Below are 22,959 nucleotides of genomic sequence, written 5' to 3'. Positions count from 1 at the left end.
TCCAATGATCACTTTCCACAGAGAGTTGCATGCATGGGAAGCTGCCTTATACAGAGCCAGACCATTGGCCCATCTAGATCTGTCGACACTGACTGGCAGCTGCTCTCCAGGGTTTTCCAGAGGGGTCTCTCCCCATCCTGCCTGGAGATGCCAGGAATTGGACTGGGGGACCTTCTGTCTGCAAAGCAGATGCTCTTACTATTGAAGAAGAAGAAGAAGAGTTTGATATCCCGCTTTATCACTACCCTAAGGAGTCTCAAAGCAGCTAACATTCTCCTTTCCCTTCCTCCCCCACAATAAACACTCTGTGAGGTGAGTGGGGCTGAGAGACTTCAGAGAAGTGTGACTGGCCCAAGGTCACCCAGCAGCTGCATGTGGAGGAGCGGAGACGCGAACCCGGTTCACCAGATTATGAGTCCACCGCTCTTAACCACTACACCACACTGGCTCTCTCTCTCATTGAGCGATGGAAATTTCCTTGTACGGAATGAAATTACCGGTTCATCTTGCTCAGTACTGCCGTCACCCCTTGGCTTTCCAGTTAGCAACCCACAAGCTTCATTCAGGGGGCCTGCAGCACCTGTGGATTTATGGTTGAAGAAATATTTTTATCTGTTTTAACTGAACTTATTATTGCATCTTACTGTACTGCAGTTCTCGCTATAGCACACCAAAATACAATACAGCCATACCTCGGAAGTTGAAAGGAATCCATTCCGGAAGTCTGCTCGACTTCCATAATGTTCGGAAACCAAGGCACGGCTTCCGATTGGCTGCAGGAAGTTCCTGCAGCCAATCGGAAGCCACAGAACCAACATTGGATGTTCGGGTTCCAAAGAACGTTCACAAACCGGAACCCTCGCTTACAGGTTTGCGGAGTTCGGGAGCCAAAACGTTCGACTTGCAAGGCAAGAAGAAGAAGAAGAGGAGGAGGAGGAGGAGTTTGGATTTGATATCCCGCTTTATCACTACCCAAAGGAGTCTCAAAGCGGCTAACATTCTCCCCCACAACAAACACTCTGTGAGGTGAGTGGGGCTGAGAGACTTCAGAGAAGTGTGACTGGCCCAAGGTCACCCAGCAGCTGCATGTGGAGGAGCGGGGAAGCGAACCCAGTTCACCAGATTACGAGTCCACCACTCTTAACCACTACACCACGCTGGCTGAAAGCGGCAACAAAAAATACAATTAAAAAAATGGCCGTATCTAGCAAAAGTATAGTTGCTACAAGACGCAGAAAAATCATTAATTGGTCCCAGAAGACCCTCAGCAATTTTCAAGTGGTCCATAGTGGGGAATGGTTTAGGAACCACTGGGTAGCCGGGACTCACAGCCTCTCTCCGGGGTTTCAGACATGGCATGTTCCCAGTTATACCTGGAGATACTGGGATCAAATCTGGGACTTCCTAAATGCAGAGCAGATATGCTCTACTGCCGATCTACAACCCTTCCTTACTATGCAAACTCTATACTAGCCATGCCTCTGACTGGGAACAAGGGGACTGGCTCTGAACTAGTTTTTCTTTTTTGCTTTCCGGTGCTCTGAAACGGGACATTGCTGGTAAATTGAAGAGGAAACACATTTTATCTCGAATGGATTGTCAAGGCAATTTTTGGAGCAATGTTTCAAATGATGCTGCTGGATTCAGAAAAGAGAGTTGCACATGAGATGGGGAGAGGAGAGAACAGGGCCTTTGTATGGTACTAACTTGGGGGTTTTTCTGCAAGAGAAATTATCAACAGGCATTTCCACAAATGCAAAACTAGCTGCTTGAAGGAATGCCATTCTGATTACCATTTAAAGGCGCAGCACAGTCCTCAGGGCGCACCTATCATTACGGACTGCTGGGGACTTCGCATAGCGTGCCAGGGATGGATTTGGGTTTCTGTTTTGGATGCAAGAGTTCTACACCCATCAATGTTGCTTCAAGCTGACAGCATTTCCATAGGAAGCCGCCTTGCACTCAGACCCGTTGTTTTGCCAGCCTTGACAGACTCTAGCTCTCCAGGGTTTGGGGCAAGGAATCCCTTTCCCAACCCTGCCTGGAGACCTGTTGAACCTAGGATCTTGTGCATGCAAAGCAGATGCTAGTGTGAGCTAGTGTGAGTGTAGTGGTTAAGAGCGGTGGACTCGTAATCTGGTGAACCAGGTTCGCTTCCCCGCTCCTCCACATGCAGCTGCTGGGTGACCTTGGGCTAGTCACACTTCTCTGAAGTCTCTCAGCCTCACTCACCTCATAGAGTGTTTGTTGTGGGGGAGGAAAGGAAAGGAGATTGTTAGCCGCTTTGAGACTCCTTAAAAGGTAAAGGGACCCCTGACCATTAGGCCCAGTCGTGGCCGACTGGGGTTGCAGCGCTCATCTCGCTTTATTGGCCAAGGGAGCCGGCATACAGCTTCCAGGTCATGTGGCCAGCATGGCTAAGCCGCTTCTGGCGAACCAGATCAGCGCACGGAAACGCTGTTTACCTTCCCACCGGAGTGGTACCTATTTATCTACTTGCACTTTGACATGCTTTCGAACTGCTAGGTTGGCAGGAGCAGGGACCGAGCAACGGGAGCTCACCCTGTTGTGGGGATTCAAACCGCCGACCTTTTGATCGGCAAGCCCTAGCCTCTGTGGTTTAACCCACAGCACCACCCGTGTCCCATGAGACTCCTTAGGGTAGTGATAAAGCGGAATATCAAATCCAAACTCTTCTTCTTCTTCTCTACCAACTGAGCTATATGGCCCTCACTAAATAGGAACATAAGGAACTGCCTTATATTGAGTTACATCACTGGTCCATCTAGCTCACTACTGGCTACACTGACTAGCAATGGGATCTCAGACAAGGGTCTTTTCCGAGCTGTGCTTGAAGATGTTACAGCCTGGACTTGAGACCTTTTGCATGTGACCCAGTTGCTCCGCCACTGAGCTGTGATTCTTCTAGGACATTTTTAGAAGTGGTTATGGAGGTTTGCAGATAAGAGGAACTTACAGAGTAACACAAAAACCGACCTGCCTAAAAGCAGCTGTTTGGATCTCACAGAATCCTAGAATTGCAAAGGGACACCAAGGGCCATCTAGTCCAACCCCCCTGCAATGCAGGAATCTCAACTAATGCATCCATGACAGAGGGCCACCCAACCTCTGCTTAAAAACCTCCAAGGAAGGAGGTTCTCGCCCGGTACCTGATACTCCTTTACGACTAAGGTCCTCTTGAGACAAGCCAATAACATTGCGCCACCCAAGTCCATTGCATTATGCAAGCGGGGGGCAATCTGTGGGTCTCCTGCAGGGTTCCAGGCGTATGACGGAGCAGAGAGGGGCAGCCTGGGTCAGAACTGCTGGAATACAGGGCATCAGCATACAGCCTTAAATTTTGTTCATCGTGACCCGACAGACTGATTTCATATACTAACATTGCCGTCAGTGTTGCATGGGCCTTTGCAAAATGCAAGCGGACAGGACTCTGCCCCGAGGAGATTGCATTCTAAAACTTGCTACAAAGATGTTGTGGGGGGAAATAGAGGCAGCGGAAAATAGCAAGGGCAAGGATCATCACCTGGCACCCTTGGACAGCGGCTGGTACCCTGGCACCTTTTGAGAGCCCACCACTGAACACCCCCCCCAACTTTAATTTTTTTCCCCAGCCATCACTCTGAACAGCACCAGGCAGCTGAATCCATCTGCCACTTTAATTTTCCACCTCTCCCCCAATATAATATCAGAATGGGGGTGTGAAGACCCGCGTGGATATGTTTTCCCTTTTAATTCTCTCCCCCGCCCTTTCATATTCTTCCGACACTGAATATTCTATAGCCCCACCCGCGCTTGCATCCACCTGCATCTGTGCACACATGGCTCAATTCCTAAACACTCTGCAGCTCGAGTGAAATTTGCCTAGAGATGAAACACAGCTTCCTTAAGTTAGGGAGAGGCCGGCCACAGAGAAAGCAAAAGGGGGTCAGCTGACTCACTCTGTGGCTGTGGCACGTTCCTCACGTCCCACATGGTTCCGCTGGGGAAGGAGACAGACCAGCCTGCCTGTCACTCATCCCGGGATGCAGGTGCCGCTGCAAATCCAGGAGCGTCCTGCAGGGACCACTCCGTCCTCAACTCCATTCTTGGTCCCAGCCACCAGCCAAGCATGTGCCTCTCTCGTGCTCAGAGAAGTGCCCTTCTCCCGTTCTTGCCTCCAGGGGACTGACTGGCACTCGGGAGCAGCAGGCAGATGCGCCCTGGCAAGGTTGCCCAGAGGGCTGATATTACCCACAATGCAGCCCAGGATACTGAGCTATATTCGAGAGCAAGCCTTTTTAAGTAGACGTGGCTTTTTTAAAATCACACTCAGCATGTGGTTTTGAACTATTTTAAACTATTTTTAGATATAGATAGATAGATAGATAGATAGATAGATATGATCCATACATAAAAACAGTTTTGAATTGTTTTAAATTGTTTTATATACAGTGGTAACTTGGGTTAAGAACTTAATTCATTCTAGAAGTCTGTTCTTAAGCTGAAATTGTTCTTAACCTGAGACACCACTTTAGCTAATGGGGCCTCCCGCTGCCACCACTGCGCGATTTCTGTTCTCATCCTGAAGCAAAGTTCTTAACCCGAGGTACTATTTCGTGGTTAGCTGAGTCTGTAACCTGAAGCGTCTGTAATTCGAGGTACCACTGTATGTGTACAGTCATACCTCAGGTTGAAATAGCTTCGGGGTTGAGCGTTTTCGGGTTGCGCTCCGCGGTGACCCGGAAGTAACGGAACGGGTTACTTCTGGGTTTCACTGCTTGCGGATGCACAGACGCTCAAAATGACGTCAAGTGCATGCGCGGAAGCGGCGAATTGCGCACGAGCAGACACGGGTTGCGTTCTACTCTGGATGCGAACGGGGCTCCAGAACGGATCCCATTTGCATCCAGAGGTACCACTGTATATGTGTGTGTGTGTGTGTACATTTAACTGCCTCTCTTGCCCCCCTGCAAGCCCTTCTTCCAAACTCATATTTTTTCCCCATTGATCTCACGTTCATTTCTTGTTAAATGTCCTCAGCTATCGCTACCCAACCAGCCACTAAAGAGCTGAAACGAATAGTACACAGAATGCACACATTGCTTCCAGACAATCGGTCTACTGAGGTCAGACTTTGCATCCGTCAAGAGGAATCCTACATTTTTCAATGTGCTTTCTCATCGCTTTCCTTATTGCAAAAAACTTCAAACTTTTTGGGGAAGTGGCTTTGTTGCACAAGACTCCCAATCAACTTTAATTATGCAACCTGGATTTGAACTGTGAGCAAAACAGCAACAGTAAGTGCCCCTGCTTACACGGAATGAATATATGCAGATTTACTAGAGCTGCCATACATTCGGAATTTCCTGGACATAGCCGGGATGCAGCCATCGGAAACAGTATCTGGGTGAAAATCTTCGGGGAAACACGTGTCCGGGCAAAAAAAGAGCTCAACCACTTTTGTGTCCTGACTTTTGCTTTCTGAAATACGGCAACACATAGAGGTCCGAGAATGCAAATCTGTCATCTTGCAAGGCAGGGATAAGTCATGCCTGTGAATCAAGCATCGAAGTTACAAAATGATGACAAACACAGTTCAAATCAAGCACAAGTCGCTCAATAGCTGAATAAGAGAAGGGTTTTTTTGTGTGTGTTTGTGTGTGGTGATGCTTCTTGCCTGGATAGTTTGATCTATAGCTGGCTCTGCAACTTAACCACTAAAAAACAATGCTATCTAATATATATTATCAAAGCAGTTCGTGCCCAGTCTTGGGAGAGTCCATTCAGCTCTTTCGCCACCCTAACAGAGTGTCTGTATTCCAGGTATTATGGGCTGCTGGTGCTGAACCACTCTTCCCCCTCTGCTTTTATTCTCTTTTGCATTTTCCGGCAATAAGAAAAACAACATGAGCAGGCTATGCAAAACAACTTTTGGACCGGATTCAGATTACAAATCACAGATTTGTTTTGTATTGTATAAGCCAGGGTATACAAGGAGTGCAGAGTGATGTCTGCACTTTTCACAACAACATTGAAAGGTAGGCTTGGCTAAGAGACTACAGGCCGCAGGCTGCGTATATTTGAATTGAGACAAAGTAGCACTCCACCCAACATAGGTTTTCCTCTTCCGCACCTAGTACCTATTACAAAAAAAGACCTTGTAAGCCCAGTTCAAGTAGTAAAGTGACAACAGAGGAATCAAGCAAACTATTAATATCATCCTTGGCACAGATAATTTCTGGTAGGATTAATGGCTTGTTCAAGGCTGGGATAACGACCCATTTGGTCCCCATTAGCGGAGTTGATCTTCTCATTAATTCCCAGGAAATGCCCCGCAATCAAGGTAGCCAGGGCTTATTTTTTTTCCTTTCTTAATCCGATGGCCAGATAACCACAAATGGCCCTTTTGCTATTTTGACACTGTCCTGTCCTTCGTCGCCTTCCGCTTCTGTAAACCAGCTGCTATAGCTACCGGAAAATGGGCGCCAGAACTGCACAGCAGTTAGGAGCTAATAGCGATTTGGGGTAGGTTGCTCTCTGTGGGGTTTTCAGTGGGTGCGTGTTGGTGGGGTCAGGGGAAGGAGGAGTTAACTACAGGGGTCAGCAACCTTTTTCAGCCATGGGCCAGTCCACCGTCTGTCAGACCATGTGGGGGGCCGGACTATATTTGGGGGGAGGGAAATGAACAAATTCCTATGCCCCACAAATAACCCAGAGATGCATTTTAAATAAAAGGACACATTCTACTCATGTAAAAACGAGCCAATTCCCGGACCGTCTGTGGGCCAGATTGAGAAGGCGAATGGACCGCATCCGGCCCCCGGGCCTTAGGTTGCCTACCCCTGAGTTAACAGCTCCTTAAATGTAAAGGGACCATTAGGTCCAGCCGTGACCGACTCTGGGGTTGCGGCGCTCATCTCGCTTTACTGGTCGACGGAGCCGGCGTACAGCTTCCGTGTCATGTGGCCAGCATGACTAAGCCACTTCTGGCGAACCAGAGCAGCGCACGGAAACGCCATTTACCTTCCCGCCGGAGTGGTACCTATTTATCTACTTGCATTTTGACATGCTTTCGAACTGCTAGGTTGGCAGGAGCAGGGACTGAGCAACGGGAGCTCACCCCGTCGCGGGGTATCAAACTGCCGACCTTCTGATCGGCAAGCCCTAGGCTCTGTGGTTTAGACCACAGTGCCACCCGTGTCCCTTAGTGCTCCTTAGTGCATGAAATATACTCAGAGTCGAGAGTGGATTTCATGCTCTTTATTCAGCTCATAGTGGTGAGGAGGGAATGAAAGTCCCCTCAAAGTATCTGCTTTATATACATTATTTACACAATGGGCTGCACGTGATTGGCTAATTCCGGAATTCTCCTGTAGGCCAATCAGGTTGTGGATTCACTTCTATCTGGAGCTGGATTGGGTGGCTCCTGCTAACCAATCATACTGCTGCATTCTGAATCCTATTGTTCTAGGACCAATCAGACTGCTGCATTCTGAATCCTATTGTTCTAGGACCAAACAGACTGCTGCATTCTGAATCCTATTGTTCTAGGACCAATCAGACTGCTGCATTTTGGATCCTATTGTTCTAGGACCAATCAGACTGCTGCAGTTTGGATCCTATTCAACTCAGTACATAACAGTGCAGTTACAAACCTGACTGGAACTCCAAGTGGCTGATATTTGCAGAAGGAGGAGGAGGAAGAGGAAAAGGAGGAAGCAACTGCAAGTGATGCATTTAATGCTGTATGCAACCTGCCCCTAAATCAGCTGCACAGACAAAAAGCCAGCCATCAAACGGCTCTCAGCAAAGGGAGGCCCAACCACACAAGCTGTCAGAATCCCTTAAACAGGGGTTGCAGAAGGCTGGGACCCGGGGTGGGGCGGGACAGATGTGGCCCTCCAGGCTCCTTTCTCCGGCCCCCAATTCTGCATTAAAAGCACATTGCAGGAGGGCAAGGGGGAGCAAAACTCCCCACTCCCTGCCAGTCCTTTTATTTGTAGGATTGTAGAGTCGGATGGTCCCTCCTCCTGGCATGCGGGAATTAAAAAGGTAAAAAGGTAAAAGGTAAAAAAAGTTAGTTTCGCCCACTGGGGTTCTGAAACCTGATAGAAAAGCAGCTTTGAAAAGGAGTGGATGGGCAGGAACTGGGTCCAGCTCTTTCTTAATAATAATAATAATAATAATAATAATAATTTTTTTATATCCTGCCCTCCCCAGCCGAAGCTGGGCTCAGAGTGGCTAACAATCCACCTGTGTTGTTGTTGTTTAGTCATGTCCGACTCTTCGTGACCCCATGGACCAGAGCACGCCAGGCACTCCTGTCTTCCACTGCCTCCCGCAGTTTGGTCAAGCTCATGTTGGTAGCTTTGAGAACACTGTCCAACCATCTCATCCACTTCTCCTTGTGCCCTCCATCTTTCCCAACATCAGGGTCTTTTCCAGGGAGTCTTCTCTTCTCATGAGGTGGCCAAAGTATTGCAGCTTCAGGATCTGTCCTTCCAGTGAGCACTCAGGGCTGATTTCCTTAAGAATGGATAGATTTGTTCTTCTTGCAGTCCATGGGACTCTCCTCCAGCACCATAACAATCCACCTGTGCTGTGTTGTAAATGGCCAGCATTTTAGGGATCTGGCAGGGCCCACGTCCCATTGCTCTTCCAATGCTTTTCCCAGCAGAGGGTCATGAGCTGTTTGGTTTGCACGTTTCCTCCTTGGGGAAATCCCCCCTGCAGCAGCTGTCCCAGAGATTACTCACTCGCTGCAGACAGACACTACTGCTAGTACTACGTGTCACATAAGGTAAAGGCTGCTTCATGGGAAGAGAAGCCGTTTCATTTTTGTGCCCGCGACGCTGCAGGGAAAAGGACCGTGGAGAAAAGCACTGTTTTTACGGGGAGTTCCACAAGGTCAGAGTCACCATCACAAGGGAAAAGCAGCCCAGTGAAAACTGCTCTCTTCCCAATGCTGCCCTGTTCTGTCTTGTGTCACGCAGCTCTCCGTCCCATATATGCCCACACAGAAGCATAGAATTGCAGAGTTGGAAGGTACCCCAAGGGTCATCTAGTCCAACCCCCTGCAATGCAGGAATCTTTTGCCCAACGTGGGGCTCGAACCCACAGCCCTGAGATTCAGAGTCTCGTGCTCTACCGGTTGAGCTATCCCGGACCTGCAGCTTTGATCCGCAGAATGCCAGGTAATATTCATTCCGCCCTTGCAAAGAATCCATCCTGCAGTGTCTACACTTTGGAACTCCCCGCCCATTGAAAATCGGCCCGCACATTTGATGAACTCGTTTTCAGTGCATGCCAAAAACCTTTCTGTTTAAGCAAGCCTAACCAGATAGCTAATATTTGACATGTGTTTTAATATATAATTTTATTTTAGATCGTACCATTTTAAAAGTGTCGGCTTCGTTGTGAAAAGAAAAATGCTAACTTTTATTTAACATCTAATTTTAATGTACATTTTATGTACATTTTAGCCACTATGAGGTTTTGAGAAATAAGCGGTATATAAACCCTGCCAGATGAAATGAATTGGGAGCCCAGTTGTAACTGGTACAAAGCCCGCAAACCTATCTTTCCAGGTGCCAGCAGCAGGGCTGTAGTAGCTTAACAGTGGGTTGTTTGTTTGTTTTCCATCCAGACAAAGTCCCATTTTCAATCCAATAAGAGGGTGGCAATCTGACCTAGGATGGGTCACGCTGGAGTCACCGCCACTTTCTCTTCTTGTCCCCACCCCAGCCCCCCCCAAAAAATGAGAGGAGGAGAAAAGCAAAGAATGTGAAAATGGAAAAAGAAATTTAAAAATAATACTTAAAAGGCGAAAGATTTATACGATCTGAGGTGAAACCAGAGTAAAATGTAAAAAGGTGAAAAGCTTCTGGGAGATGAGATGAAAAAAATGTTGAAATATACATTTATAAAGAAACCAGAAGCATTTTTACTAGGCATCGTTGGGAGTGATTTAAATAGAAATGAATGTAAGCTCTTTTTATATGCAATAACAGCAGCAAGAATATTATTGGCCCAAAAGTGGAAGCAAGAAGAATTACTGATGATTGAAGAATAGAGGATGAAGTTAATGGACTATGCAGAACTAGATAAACTAACAGGAAGGATTTGAAACCGGCGGGACCAGAAATTCACGGAAGACTGGAGTAAATTTACGGACTATTTGAAAAGTATTTGTGAAGATCAGACGACGTTTGTAGGTTTGCAAGAAGTTTTGTGAGGAGTATTATCGGAAGTATGGAAAAAATGGAGAAGCGGAAGGATGATTTGTTAAGAGATGTAAAGGCAATATAAAGTTAAGAAATGCATAAGTTAAAACGGTGGATCATCAGAGGTGCTGATGGAAGTCTAAAAAGATTGTATAAGTGATAAGTTTTGTGGTACATTTTATAATTTATATGTTAAAATCAATAAAAATTATATATATATAAAAAATAAAACTTAAAAAAGTCATCTTATGAATCTTGCATTAAAGTTGGGCTGGGCCAGAAAATATTGAAGAGTCCTGATCTATAAAACCTGCCTTTCTCTTGACCGGGGAGATCAGGGTTCAGTTCCCCCATTCGCTGGGTGATCTTGGGCCAGTCACTGTCTCTGAGTCTAGCCTACCTCACAAGGCTGTTGTTGAGAATAAAACGGAGGGCAGGAGAACTATGTACGTCACCTTTGAACTCCTTGCAGGAAAGGTGGGATATAAATGTTTAAATTTATAAATTTAGTCTTCCCGGTCTAAATTTAGCCTGCCCTTAGAGGAGCGCTTGTCCCTTTGCCGAACTCTCAAACTGTTTTGCAGCTCAACGTTGCCTCTTCTTCTTTAGAAAAGAATAACACTTGTGTGGAAAACTCCCTGGAGATTTCGCTGGCTAGGCAGACAGCTTTGGATAGCAATGAATGGGGGGGGGGGGGAATTTGAGCTTAGCCGGAAGTTTTCTTTGGGAAGGAATTGAGATATCCTTTGTTTGGGATATGAGCACAACAACTTACGCTCCCAACTCGCATTCGGAGTCTATTGCCTCCAACAGGCGAGCTAGAATAAACACCGTCATGGGTGGCAATCAATCCCAAACAGCCTGATAGCAGTCACGAAATTAAAAGACGCCTGCTTCTTGGGAGAAAAGCGATGACAAACCTAGACAGCATCTTAAAAAGCAGAGACATCACCTTGCCAACAAAGGTCCGTATAGTTAAAGCTATGGTTTTCCCAGTAGTGATGTATGGAAGTGAGAGCTGGACCATAAAGAAGGCTGATCACTGAAGAATTGATGCTTTTGAATTCTGGTGCTGGAGGAGACTCTTGAGAGTCCCATGGACTGCAAGAAGATCAAACCGATCCATTCTGAAGGAAATCAGCCCTGGGTGCTCACTGGAAGGACAGATCGCGAAGCTGAGGCTCCAAGACTTTGGCCACCTCATGAGAAGAGAAGACTCCCTGGAAAAGACCCTGATGTTGGGAAAGATGGAGGGCACAAGGAGAAGGGGACGACAGAGGACCAGATGGTTGGACAGTGTTCTCAAAGCTACCAGCATGAGTTTGACCAAACTGCGGGAGGCAGTGGAAGACAGGAGTGCCTGGCGTGCTCTGGTCCAGGGCGAAGAGTCGGACACGACTAAACGACTAAACAACAACAACAACAAAGCCTGATCTTCTGCACATTTATCGGTCCCTTCTTTCAAAGCCATCCAAGTTGCCTCCATCACTGCATCTCAGGAAGCAGCAACAGAAAGGTATTAAGGGCACCTCTCAAGGATGGCAAAGTGCTTCTGCAGAGTAAGGGGCGATTAGATAGCTTCCAGGGGCCTTTTCCCAGCAGCACAATTATTTGGGGAGGAAAAGAGGAGAAAAGCCCATTTGCAGAAGCAGCAACAAAGGACTCACTGTGTCAATCGTTTGGCAGCAGAATTTGGGAAAGCAACACACGACCATCTCCATAGCAAAGGTTGCTGGGCCGACAGATTTAGGAAAGTAGCTTTCAGAATCTGAAAACAGACTGCCAATTGGATCTCAACCATTGCACGGGGGGGGGGGAATCTTTTTTATTATTCTTGTGCATGCGTTTTTAAGCTGGTAGCATGAAAACAGGGTGGGTTTCAAGGGATTTTTATTGCTCCCTGACCCTGCTGCATAAATGCTGCTTGTTAAGGAGAAAAGGGCGGATATTTCACTAAGGTGGCCCAGGCTGTTGCTGGAGAAAGCCAAGGGTTTTTTTTGGGGGGGGGTGTCACCTGTTTGAAGAAATCTCAGTTGAATTGATTGTGTTTCTGCTCAACTAAATTCACATGAATGAAAACAGTGCAGTGAATCCAGGGAAGGCTGTTTGCAAAATGGGAATTTCCCACTCCTTACTGCACCCTCTGAGCAAATCTTCCCTCCGCTCCCCTGAGGGTATTTATTCTCAGCAGTGTCTTAAAGCAAAAGCTATTATTTTTGCAGCACCTTAAAGGCTAACAAATTGCATCAGCTTCCCTCTGAGCACCTCATCAGAGGCACTAGGCGAAATCTTAGCAGAAATCAAGGAGGAAAATGGGAAGGTCGGAGATGAAGGACAATGAGATGCAATAAAACTACAGTCAGGGATGATTAGAGTGTAAAAGCATGTTGAACAGACACACATTTTAACCTTTCGTAGTAGCGTATTGGTGATAATGCAGTTATCTCAGCAACGCTGAGTAAATTAACACCTGTGAAGTGACAGTTGACCATCTGCAAGACACAGACATGGAGGGATAAGATTAACAGCCTGGCCCTGATAAGATCATCAACACCTGGCATTCTTTAAGCCTGGTGCCTGACATATGTGGGAACCTTTCTAACGCAGGGCCCTAAACTACTAAGGAAGTAAACATTCCTGCTTTAATGAAAAAAGTCCTGAGTTTTCAGCAAGGGAGACCTGGGCCAGGCATGCATCACAGGGTTACCTTGCCTCAGGTGAGGTTTCTCCCTCTGTTTAAGCCCACATCACAGTCTCAGCCCCCTTGCGGGGTCAAATAAGGCAAGAAGCAATAAAGAAGAATAACAGGAGCATTGCTGGGTCAGGCCAAAGGCCCATCTTGTTCATCATCCCATGGGTGGAATGAACTATTTCACATAACACCGGTCCTGAAATAACTTCGTTGGCTCCCAGTACGTTTCCGAGCACAATTCAAGGTGTTGGTGCTGACCTTTAAAGCCCTGGACTCGGCCCGGTATACCTGAAGGAGCATCTCCAACCCCATCGTTCAGCCCGGACATGGAGGTCCAGCTCCAAGGGCCTTCTGACAATTCCCTCACTGCGAGAAGTGAGGTTACAGGGAACCAGGCAGAGGGCCTTCTCGGTGGTAGCGCCCACCCTGTGGAACACCCTCCTATCAGATGTGAAGGAAATAAACAACTATCTGACTTTCAGAAGACATCTGAAGGCAGCCCTTTTTAGGGAAGCTTTTAACGTTTGATATTCTATCGTGTTTTTAATATTCTGTTGGGGGCCGCCTAGAGTGACTGGGAAAACCCAGCCAGATTGGCGAGGTAATAATAATGATGATGACGATGATGATGATGATGATGGTTTGCATTCCTACTTGCTCCTGGACATTTGGCTCGGATATGATCCAAACAGGTCTTTAAAAGCCACACACATCCCTCACATTCAAAGGGATCCAGTTCTCATTTCTCAGAAAGGCTAAAGGTAAACAAGTGCGGGTTTCGCTTATGGTAAGCCCAGGAGCACAGACCGTTTCGCTACTGTACAAGTCGGAAATCTGAGCCTACGGGGTCAGTGGATTAAGAAGATCTGGGTAGCATTTGAATGATGTCACTGGGACATGTGTTAGTTTAATGGCTCATGCTGAATTTGTACCTAACGCCAGAGCTTACTTGTCATCGGCACGTCTCTGGCTGCTTGTAACGGCATCTCGCTTTCTTAGGAACTGAATCAGACGGTGTTTTCTGACTGTATCCTAAATGACTGGCCTGCAGAAAACATTTGCCTGGCGGGGAGCAGGAGAAATAGCGGTGGAAATAACAGCAGCCGAAAAAGCCAGTGACAGGTGGAGCAAGTCATTCTAGTTTTGCCCGTATCCTTTTCCTGCTGAGTTCTGCAAAGAGCAGTGCTGAGAACACAGGCCAACCTCAGCCGGCCCTGATCCACAGCCCACCCGCCTGCCTTCTTGCAGGGGGTGGCTCTGCGTCGCCTCACCTCCACCTCCATCTACTATTCATCTCCATACATTCCATCCTCAAAAGGCACCACTTCCTGATGCAGAATTTCCCCCCTATTAAACAGCTCCTACCACTCAGAGATTTCTCCTAATGTTTAGCTAGCCATTTGCTTTCCTGCAATTTCCACACAATTTTTCCTGGCAACATGGGACCTGGACAGGCTGGACCAGATAAAACTCCAACAGCTGCATTCTGCACGAGCAGAAACTTCCCAAAGGGTTTCCAAGGGCAGCCCAACGTACAGCCTATTTTTGCTGTTGTTGAGTCGTTTAGTCGTGTCCGACTCTTCGTGACCCCATGGACCAGAGCACGCCAGGCCCTCCTGTCTTCCACTGCCTCCCGTAGTTTGGTCAAACTCATGCTGGTAGCTTCGAGAACACTGTCCAACCACCTCGTCCTCTGTCGTCCCCTTCTCCTTGTGCCCTCCATCTTTCCCAACATTAGTGTCTTTTCCAGGGAGTCTTCTCTTCTCATGAGGTGGCCAAAGTCTTGGAGCCTCAGCTTCACGATCTGTCCTTCCAGTGAGCACTCAGGGCTGATTTCCTTCAGAATGGATAGGTCTGATCTTCTTGCAGTCCATGGGACTCTCAAGAGTCTCCTCCAGCACCATAATTCAAAAGCATCAATTCTTCGGCGATCAGCCTTCTTTATGGTCCAGCTCTCACTTCCATACATCACTACTGGGAAAACCATGGCTTTAACTATACGGACCTTTAGCAGTCATCAAACTCAAAGATTTCCAAATGGACAAGCCACTGCCATTCAGAAGCAATGGCTGCATCTGGTAAAAGCAGCCCACAAAGGTTTCTTTGGGTGGGGGGAGAATAATATAAATTACTCCATTTCTGGGGCGCTGCAAATCTCTACAAAACTACCGTATTGCCAAACTTTGGCACCAGTCTGAAGCGATTCAGACATTGTTGTGGTTTTTTTGGATGTTAACTATGGACCCTGGTTTGATGTAGCAGTTACTCAGTTTGGGGTACGCTGGGTTTTTGCTGCAAAACAACTGCAAAACTTTGGAACGTGCTTGGAAGGGACCCCAAATTTCAGGGCTCGTAGCTAATGAAGCTGAGGGAAAAAACGCTAGCCTGAAAAAGAGGCTCACTGCCTGCATTTCTATGGTAGCCGGCCAGCGTGGAAATATATTTCTTATGCTACATTTACACAAAATGATTTTCTACAAGCGAGTATGGCAGAGAAGGGGTGTGTCGCTGCTGTCCCACTTCTGACAGCATGCTGTGTTTCTAGCCAGATGGGTGGAGTATAAATAATAATTGTTTGTTTGTTTGTTTGTTTACAGGTGGGTCGTGGAGGAATAGATTTCCCCTCCTCTGTGGCTAGTGCAGAAACCATGCCAGTTGGCAGAGGACGAGTGGCGATACTTGTCCGTCCCACACCTGCCCACTCACTCGCTCACCTGCATGGAATTCCTGGTACGTGTTGCATTCAAACCCATTGTTAAATATAAGGTGGCCAATATGCAAACTCTACATGGGGCTGCCCTTGAGACTGACCCAGAAACTCCAGCGGGTGCAGAACGCCGCGGCGAGACTCCTTACGGGGTCCTTGCCGCGGGATCACATTCACCCAGTGCTATAGCAGCTGCACTGGCTCCCAGTGGAGTACAGGATCAGGTTTAAGGTGCTGGTTTTGACCTTTAAAGCCCTATACGGCCTAGGACCCTCATACCTACGGGACCGCCTCTCCTGGCATGTCCCACAGAGGACCTTACAGTCTTCAAACAAAAACATCTTGGAGGACCCGGGCCACAGGGAGGTTAGGCTGGCCTCAACCAGAGCCAGGGCTTTTTCGGCTATGGCCCCGATCTGGTGGAACGCTCTGTCACAAGAGACTAGGGCCCTGCGGGACTCGACATCTTTCCGCAGGGCCTGCAAGACAGAGCTGTTCCACCAGGCCTTTGGCCAAGGCGCAGTCTGACCCCCACTTTCTGTAATCCTCATAGCACTCTAGCCCAATGGTTGCCATTAATTTGATTCTGAATTGATTTTAGAATGAATTGATTTTAGAATGTATTTCAATTAATTGATTGTGATTTTATGTAAACTGTTATTTTTACTGTAGTTAGCCACTCTGAGCCCAGCTTCAGCTGGGGAGGGCAGGATATAAATAAATTTTTTTATTATTATTTTTAAACGTCCTCTTTTAGGAGAAATGGTGAGCCCTTTGGGAACTGACTGAATACCAGTTTCCCAAACATGGGAACCGTCTACCCGCGGCAAAGATTTTTGGATGCATCGAGCCATCTCCTGACTGCGCACCTAAGAAGGAGAGGTTGAGGTTGCACTGGTCAGCTGGCAAAGATTTTGTCCTACAAAGGCCTAAGAAAGGCAGGCAGTGCCAGTGAGAAAGTCATTCAGAGAAGAATGACGCAAATGCCTGGGTCCTGGATTGCAGCAGCCCAAGCACAGTTGACTTCCAAACTTCCTTTCAAATTTGCACAAAACGAACGTTGTTCTCCCCTTTCAGCCACAAGAAGAAGGGGAAAAAAGAGATGGGAGGAGCCTGGGGTTTCTTTTTCAAAAGGGTCCAGGAAGTGGAGTCGCCAAACATTCGGTGGTCCTGAATACCCCTGTGCCACAAAGAAGAAAAGAGTCGCCATGTTGTTGGGAAAATGGCCATTTGACGGAAGCATTTACGAAAGACAGTGAGGGCTCTAAGAGACAAAGAGGCCAAGGAGCAAAGTCTGAACTGGAAAGGGCCATAGCTCAATGGCAGAGTGCCTGCCTTGCAAGCTCAAGGTCCCAGGTTTGATTCCCAGCATCTCCAGTAGGGTTGGGAGACGCTTTTTGTCTTAAATCCTGGAGTGCCACTGCCACTCAGTGTAGACAATGCTTAGCTTGGAGAGGAGGAGGAGATGTTGCTGTTGTTGTTTAGTCTTTTAGTCGTGTCCGACTCTTCGTGACCCCATGGACCAGAGCACGCCAGGCACTCCTGTCTTCCACTGCCTCCCGCAGTTTGCTCAAACTCATGCTGGTAGTAATAATAATAATAATAATAATAATAATTTATTATTTGTACCCCGCCCATCTGGCTGGGTTTCCCCAGTCACTCTGGGCGGCTTCCACAAAGACAAAAAATACACTAAGATGTCACACATTAAAAACTTCCCTGAACAGGGCTGCCTTAAGATGTCTTCTGAATGTCAGGTAGTTGATTATCTCTTTGACATCTGAAGGGAGGGCGTTCCACAGGGCAGGCGCCACCACCAAGAAGGCCCTCTGCCTGGTTCCCTGTAACCTCACTTCTCGCAGTGAGGGAACCGCCAGAAGGCCCTCGGCGCTGGACCTCAATGTCCGGGCTAAACGATGGAGGTGGAGACGCTCCTTCAAGACAAGCCTTTTTTTTAAGGGACAGGGGGCAACCGTACACCTCCCTTATCCATCCTCCCCCCTGGCAAACAAGGGATTATCCTCTTTCAAAGACACAATCCAACCAGCATTTCAAGGAAAAGATGCCGCAGGACAGAGACCGGCCGGGCCTAGAAAGAATCCCAAGGGCCAGATATAAAGTCTTGGAGGGCTGTACAGTGGTACCTCTAGTTGCGAACAGGATCCGTTCCGGAGGCCCATCCGCAACATGAAAAGAACACAACCCACAGCAGCGCATCTACGCACGGCGAGTTGCAATTTGCCGGTTCTGTGCATGACATCATTTTGCGCATCTGCGCATGCATGAGCAACGAAACCCAGAAGTAACCCTTTCGGGTACTTCTGGGTCGCCGCGGGACGTAACCTGAAAGACCTTGGGAGTCTTTCGTAGTCCACCTATAACTACCGTATTTTTTGCTCTATAAGACTCACTTTTTCCCTCCTAAAAAGTAAGGGGAAATGTGTGTGCATCCTATGGAGCGAATGCAGGCTGCACTGCTATCCCAGAAACCAGAACAGCAAGAGGGATTGCTGCTTTCACTGCGCACTGATCCCTCTTGCTGTTCTGGCTTCTGAGATTCAGAATATTTTTTTTCTTGTTTTCCTCCTCCAAAAACTAGGTGTGTCTTGTGGTCTGGTGCATCTTATAGAGTGAAAAATACGTGTATTTCAAAGGGACAGCCACTGCCCTCTCCCTGCGGTCACTGCAAAGAGAAGACAAAAAGCAGGAAACTTTTGTAAACCTTCAACAAAGAATGTGCAATGCGGTGTTGAACCGAATGTGACTCAGCCGGGCGGTTAAGTCAAGTTCACGAAAACCAAACTGGAAAGGACCTTTGAGAAGATCCCAACGAAACAGAAAGCCATCGCACCAGGGTGGGAGGCAGAAGACGACCCGAGGGCTTCCACATTCTTGGCAAGACTGCATTAGGGAACGGTCTTTCCCCTCCTCCCCCTGAATTAAAACGCCAAACTTCCCACCTGACCATCAGGTCTTCATTGCACTGAAATAAAGTATATTTCCTCAGAGTCCCATTGGAGAAACAAGCTGTAGCTCAGCAGCAGAGAATGTGTTTTGCATGCAGAAGGACCCTGGGTCAATTCCCAGCCTAGAATCATACCACTGTAGAGTTGGAAGGGACACCCGAGGGTCATCTAGTCCAACCCCCTGCGAGGTAGGACTCTTAACAAGTGGTCCCCCATCCAGTTTGAAACCATATCGGACCCTGCTTAGCTTTGCAAATGTGGCTCCGAAAGACTCCCTCTCCGAAACTGCTGCCTGCCAATATACACAGTAAGGAACACAGTGGTACCACTGGCTGTAAACAGGATCATCTCCAGAGGCCTGTTCGCAATGTGAAAAGCCCGCAATTTAGCACTTGTGCACATGCATGAAGCACAATTTAGCGCTACTGCGCGTGCGCAAGTGGCGAAACCCGGAAGTAACCCTTTCCGGTACAGTGGTACCTTGGGTTACATACGATTCAGGTTACATACGCTTCAGGTTACAGACTCCGCTAACCCAGAAATAGTACCTCGGGTTAAGAACTTTGCTTCAGGATGAGAACAGAAATTGTGCTCCGGCGGCACGGCGGCAGCAGGAAGCCCCATCAGCTAAAGTGGTGCTTCAGATTAAGAACAGTTTCAGGTTAAGAACGGACCTCCGGAACGAATTAAGTACTTAACCCGAGGTACCACTGTACTTCCGGGTCACCGCGGGACACAACCTGAAAAAACGTAACATGAAGCAAAGGTAACATGAGGTATGACTGCAGTGGTCTGACTTTGCATAAGACAGCTTCCTTATTGACCTTATTCCAGGGGTGCCTCCACAAACAGCCCTTCTTCCCACAACTGTCGCACTTTGATGGCTCTTTTTTTTTTTTTTTGCAGAGCAGGCAAATGATGCCGTTTTCCAAGTGGCTAAGCTAGTGTTGTTGTCTGCATTCCCCTCCCATGCTTTTTTTGCAGGCCTGATTTGTGGACAAACATTTGGAAGGAAATGGCAGCTGCAGCCACAGCCTGTCCAGTAAGGGCAGATAAAGCCCCATTGAGGCTTTGGGGGGGGGACCCTGTGCCTTTAAATCAGGTGACGGGAAACCTGTGGCCCTGTAGATGGTGGTAGACTCCAAATCCCTTTGGTTTGAGTTGGCATGGTCCAGTGTTAGTGATGATGGGAGTTGTAGTCCACCAATACAGCATTTTCACTCCAATTGGAAGTATTCAGTTAAAGGAATTGTTGTGAAAATAAGAAATGTCTAGGCTGATGGAAGGTGGGGGTCCAATATATTATATATTATATTATATATTATTATTATTACGCTACCCATCTAACTGAGTCGCATCGGGGGGGGGGGGCAACAGGTCTTTTTTAACCATAATCCTTGCTCACACGTCCAGTGTTCGAAACCCCAAAAGCTGTACCATGACAGAACTTCAGCCACATGTTTTTTGAACCTGTTTCATCTTTTGAACGCACCTGGCCTCAGGTTTTAATCAACCTAAGCCTCATATCAGGGGTGGCAAACCTGTGCCTTCCCCACGAGGCTACGCGACTCCCATCAGCCCCAGCCAGCGTGGCCAACGATCAGGGATCAATATCATCATTATTGCTATTATTTATGGCATTTATGGGACACAGGTCGCGCTGTGGGTTAAACCACAGAGCCTCTTGGGCTTGCCGATCAGAAGGTCGGCGGTTCGAATCCCCACGACAGGGTGAGCTCCCATGGTTCGCTCCCTGATCCTGCCCACCTCGCAGTTCGAAAGCACATCAAAGTGCAAGTAGATAAATAGGTACCACTCCAACGGGAAGCTAAACGGCGTTTCCATGCGCTGCTCTGGTTTGCCAGAAGCGGCTTAGTCATGCTGGCCACATGACCCAGAAGCTGTACGCCGGCTCCCTCGGCCAATAAAGCGAGATGAGCGCTGCAACCCCAGAGTCGGCCACGACTGGACCTAATGGTCAGGGGTCTCTTTACCTTTACCTATGGCATTTATATAACACTGCCTTTTTCTCCAAGTTGGCATACATGGCTCTCTGCTCCCCCATCTCATTTAATCCCCACCACGACCCTGTGAGGTAGGTTCATGGCTGGGCAGGGATTCGAACCCTGGTCTCCAGGGTCCTCCTAGTACGACTCTCTAACTGCCACGCCACGCCAGCTCTGGATGATGGGAGCTGGAGTCCGGCAACATCTGGAGGGCCCCAGGTGCTCCATGCATGTTTGAAATCAAGAACCTCTAGGTGTTGGCGGACTCCAACTCCCATCAGCGCTCAGGGATGATGGGAGTCGGAGTCCAAGGCCACCCAGCCGCGGGTTCCTCGCCTCTGTCTGAAAGCAAGCGGCTACATTCGGCCCTCAGCAGCTCGGATTTTTATCAGGAACTCACCCCAGCTTCCCTTACGGACCCATGGATTGCCTCGCCGTCGGTTAAATCACCCCCAACAGCCTCCTTCTCTTTGGGTCTGACTCATCCGGTGAAGTCACAAGGCTTCCGCGTTACCGTGGCAACTACCCAAGCCATCCTTGCAAAAGACAGTTGACGGGGGTGATGCCACAGAATGACTCAGCCGTGGTTTTGCGGCAAACTACACTCAAGCTTCGGACGCGGGTGGTGCTGTGGGTTAAACCACAGAGCCTAGGACTTGCTGATCAGAAGGTCGGTGGTTCGAATCCCCACGATGGGGTGAGCTCCCGTTGCTCGGTCCCTGCTCCTGCCAACCTAGCAGTTCGAAAGCACGTCAAAGTGCAAGTAGATAAATAGGTACCACTCCGGCAGGAAGGTAAACGGCGTTTCCGTGCACTGCTCTGGTACGCCAGAAACGGCTTTGTCATGCTGGCCACATGACCCAGAAGCTGTACGCCGGCTCCCTTGGCCAGTAAAGCGAGATGAGCGCCGCAACCCGAGTCGTGTCCGCATTGAAAGGCAATCGCGTACCTGCAAATTTACGGCCACGTGCACACAAACAGAGAATTATTTGTGGCCCTGTAGATGTCTTTTCAAAAGTAGTTCAACAGGGCATACTCCTAAGTAAGGCCACCATACAGCTGGGATAGCTCCGTCGGTGGAGCATGTGACTCTTAATCTCAAGGTCGCGGGTTCCAGTCCCACATCAGGAGGGGGAAAAAATCCCTGTATTGCAGGGAATTTGGGCTATAGATGACCCTCGCAGCACCTTCTGCCTCTATAATCCTATGATTTTAAGAACTCTTTAAATCAGCTTTATACTGTCATGGCTTCCCCCAAAGAATTCTGGGAGTTGTAGTTTGTTAAGGTGCTGAGAGCTATAAGGAGGACCCTATTCCCCCCTATACCAGAGCTACAATTCCCAGAGTTCTCTGTGAAGAAATTTATTGTTAAACCACTCTGGGAACTGTAGTGCCATGAGGGGACAATTTTCAGCACCCTTGACAAACTACAGTTCCCAGAATTCTTTGAGGCGTAAGCCCAAACTGCTTAAAGTGGTATCACGGTGCTTTAAATATACAGTGCGAATGTGGCCTAACATGGGATAGGATTGCAAGGCTTAATGTGTTTTCTTGCTGCGTAGAAGGTTTCCTCATTGCTGTCCTGGCGGCTTATATAATTGTTGGCTGCTCAGCTTGACCAAGAAACCGATACCTCGCTATTACACGCACACAGTGTCCTGCTTGCCCAGGAAGCTGTAAAACCTCTCTGATTCCTTCTGGAGTAAGCAAGTCGCAGACTCTGGATTAAAATACAGCACAATCTGTGCCCAGTGTCCAGTTTTCAAACCAGACTCGCAACATCACCGAATCCTGTCCCCTCTAAATGCCAAAGATCACCAATCCTCGTCGGGCGGGTTTCAGCGTTAAAGCACATCTCTCTCACAAATACCAGGGCAAGGCCAGACGTACCGGTTGCAATTTCACAAGAGCATTTTTGCTAGCCCAAAAATGGAAAGCGAGCGAGGTTCCAGCCAAAGAAGAACGGCAACGTAAACTGATGGAATATGCGCAGCTTGCAGATTTAACGTACAGAATAAGAGAACAAGAAGAACACACATTTAAAGGAGACTGGAAAATGTTTACTGAATATATGGGGGGAAATTGTGTATATTTGAAAACGTGGGCAGCATTTAGATCAATTCAACAGTGTAAACAAGTTTTGATGGATGTAACAATGGAATACTGAATGGTTTAGTTCATGTAAAATATGCAGGGATGTATGGTATGCAAAATGAACCGCGGAAAGAGAAGAAGGGAGCGGCAAAGGATCCTAACTGCTAAAAACTGGAAAAAAGAAACTGTGCCAACAAAAAAGGAATGGCAAGATAAACAGGCTAGATTAACAGAGGCATTTAGAGATCACACTAAACAAGAGTTTCAAAAA

At 47.9% G+C, this 22,959-nt stretch overlaps 1 protein-coding gene and 1 long non-coding RNA gene across 2 annotated transcripts in view; one reads left to right on the top strand and one right to left on the bottom strand.

Annotated features, from left to right (window-relative positions):
- PFKFB3 (6-phosphofructo-2-kinase/fructose-2,6-biphosphatase 3) overlaps positions 1 to 21,119 on the bottom strand; it is a 52,544-nt gene extending 31,425 nt beyond the window's left edge. Inside the window, 2 exon segments of the mRNA XM_081023363.1 lie at positions 498 to 580; positions 20,995 to 21,119. Coding sequence (XP_080879489.1) covers positions 498 to 505 — 8 coding nt within the window. The 5' untranslated portion in view covers positions 506 to 580; positions 20,995 to 21,119.
- The window catches only part of LOC308486478, a 260,503-nt gene that overhangs the window by 203,198 nt on the left and 34,346 nt on the right, over positions 1 to 22,959 (top strand). The window lies entirely within an intron of this gene.

The sequence above is a fragment of the Podarcis pityusensis genome, assembly GCF_964106645.2.
Source record: "Podarcis pityusensis genome assembly, chromosome: 10".
NCBI classification, from domain to species: Eukaryota; Metazoa; Chordata; class Lepidosauria; order Squamata; family Lacertidae; genus Podarcis; species Podarcis pityusensis.
Note: the sequence above shows the minus strand (reverse complement) of the source record. Positions and strands in the feature narration are given on the sequence as shown.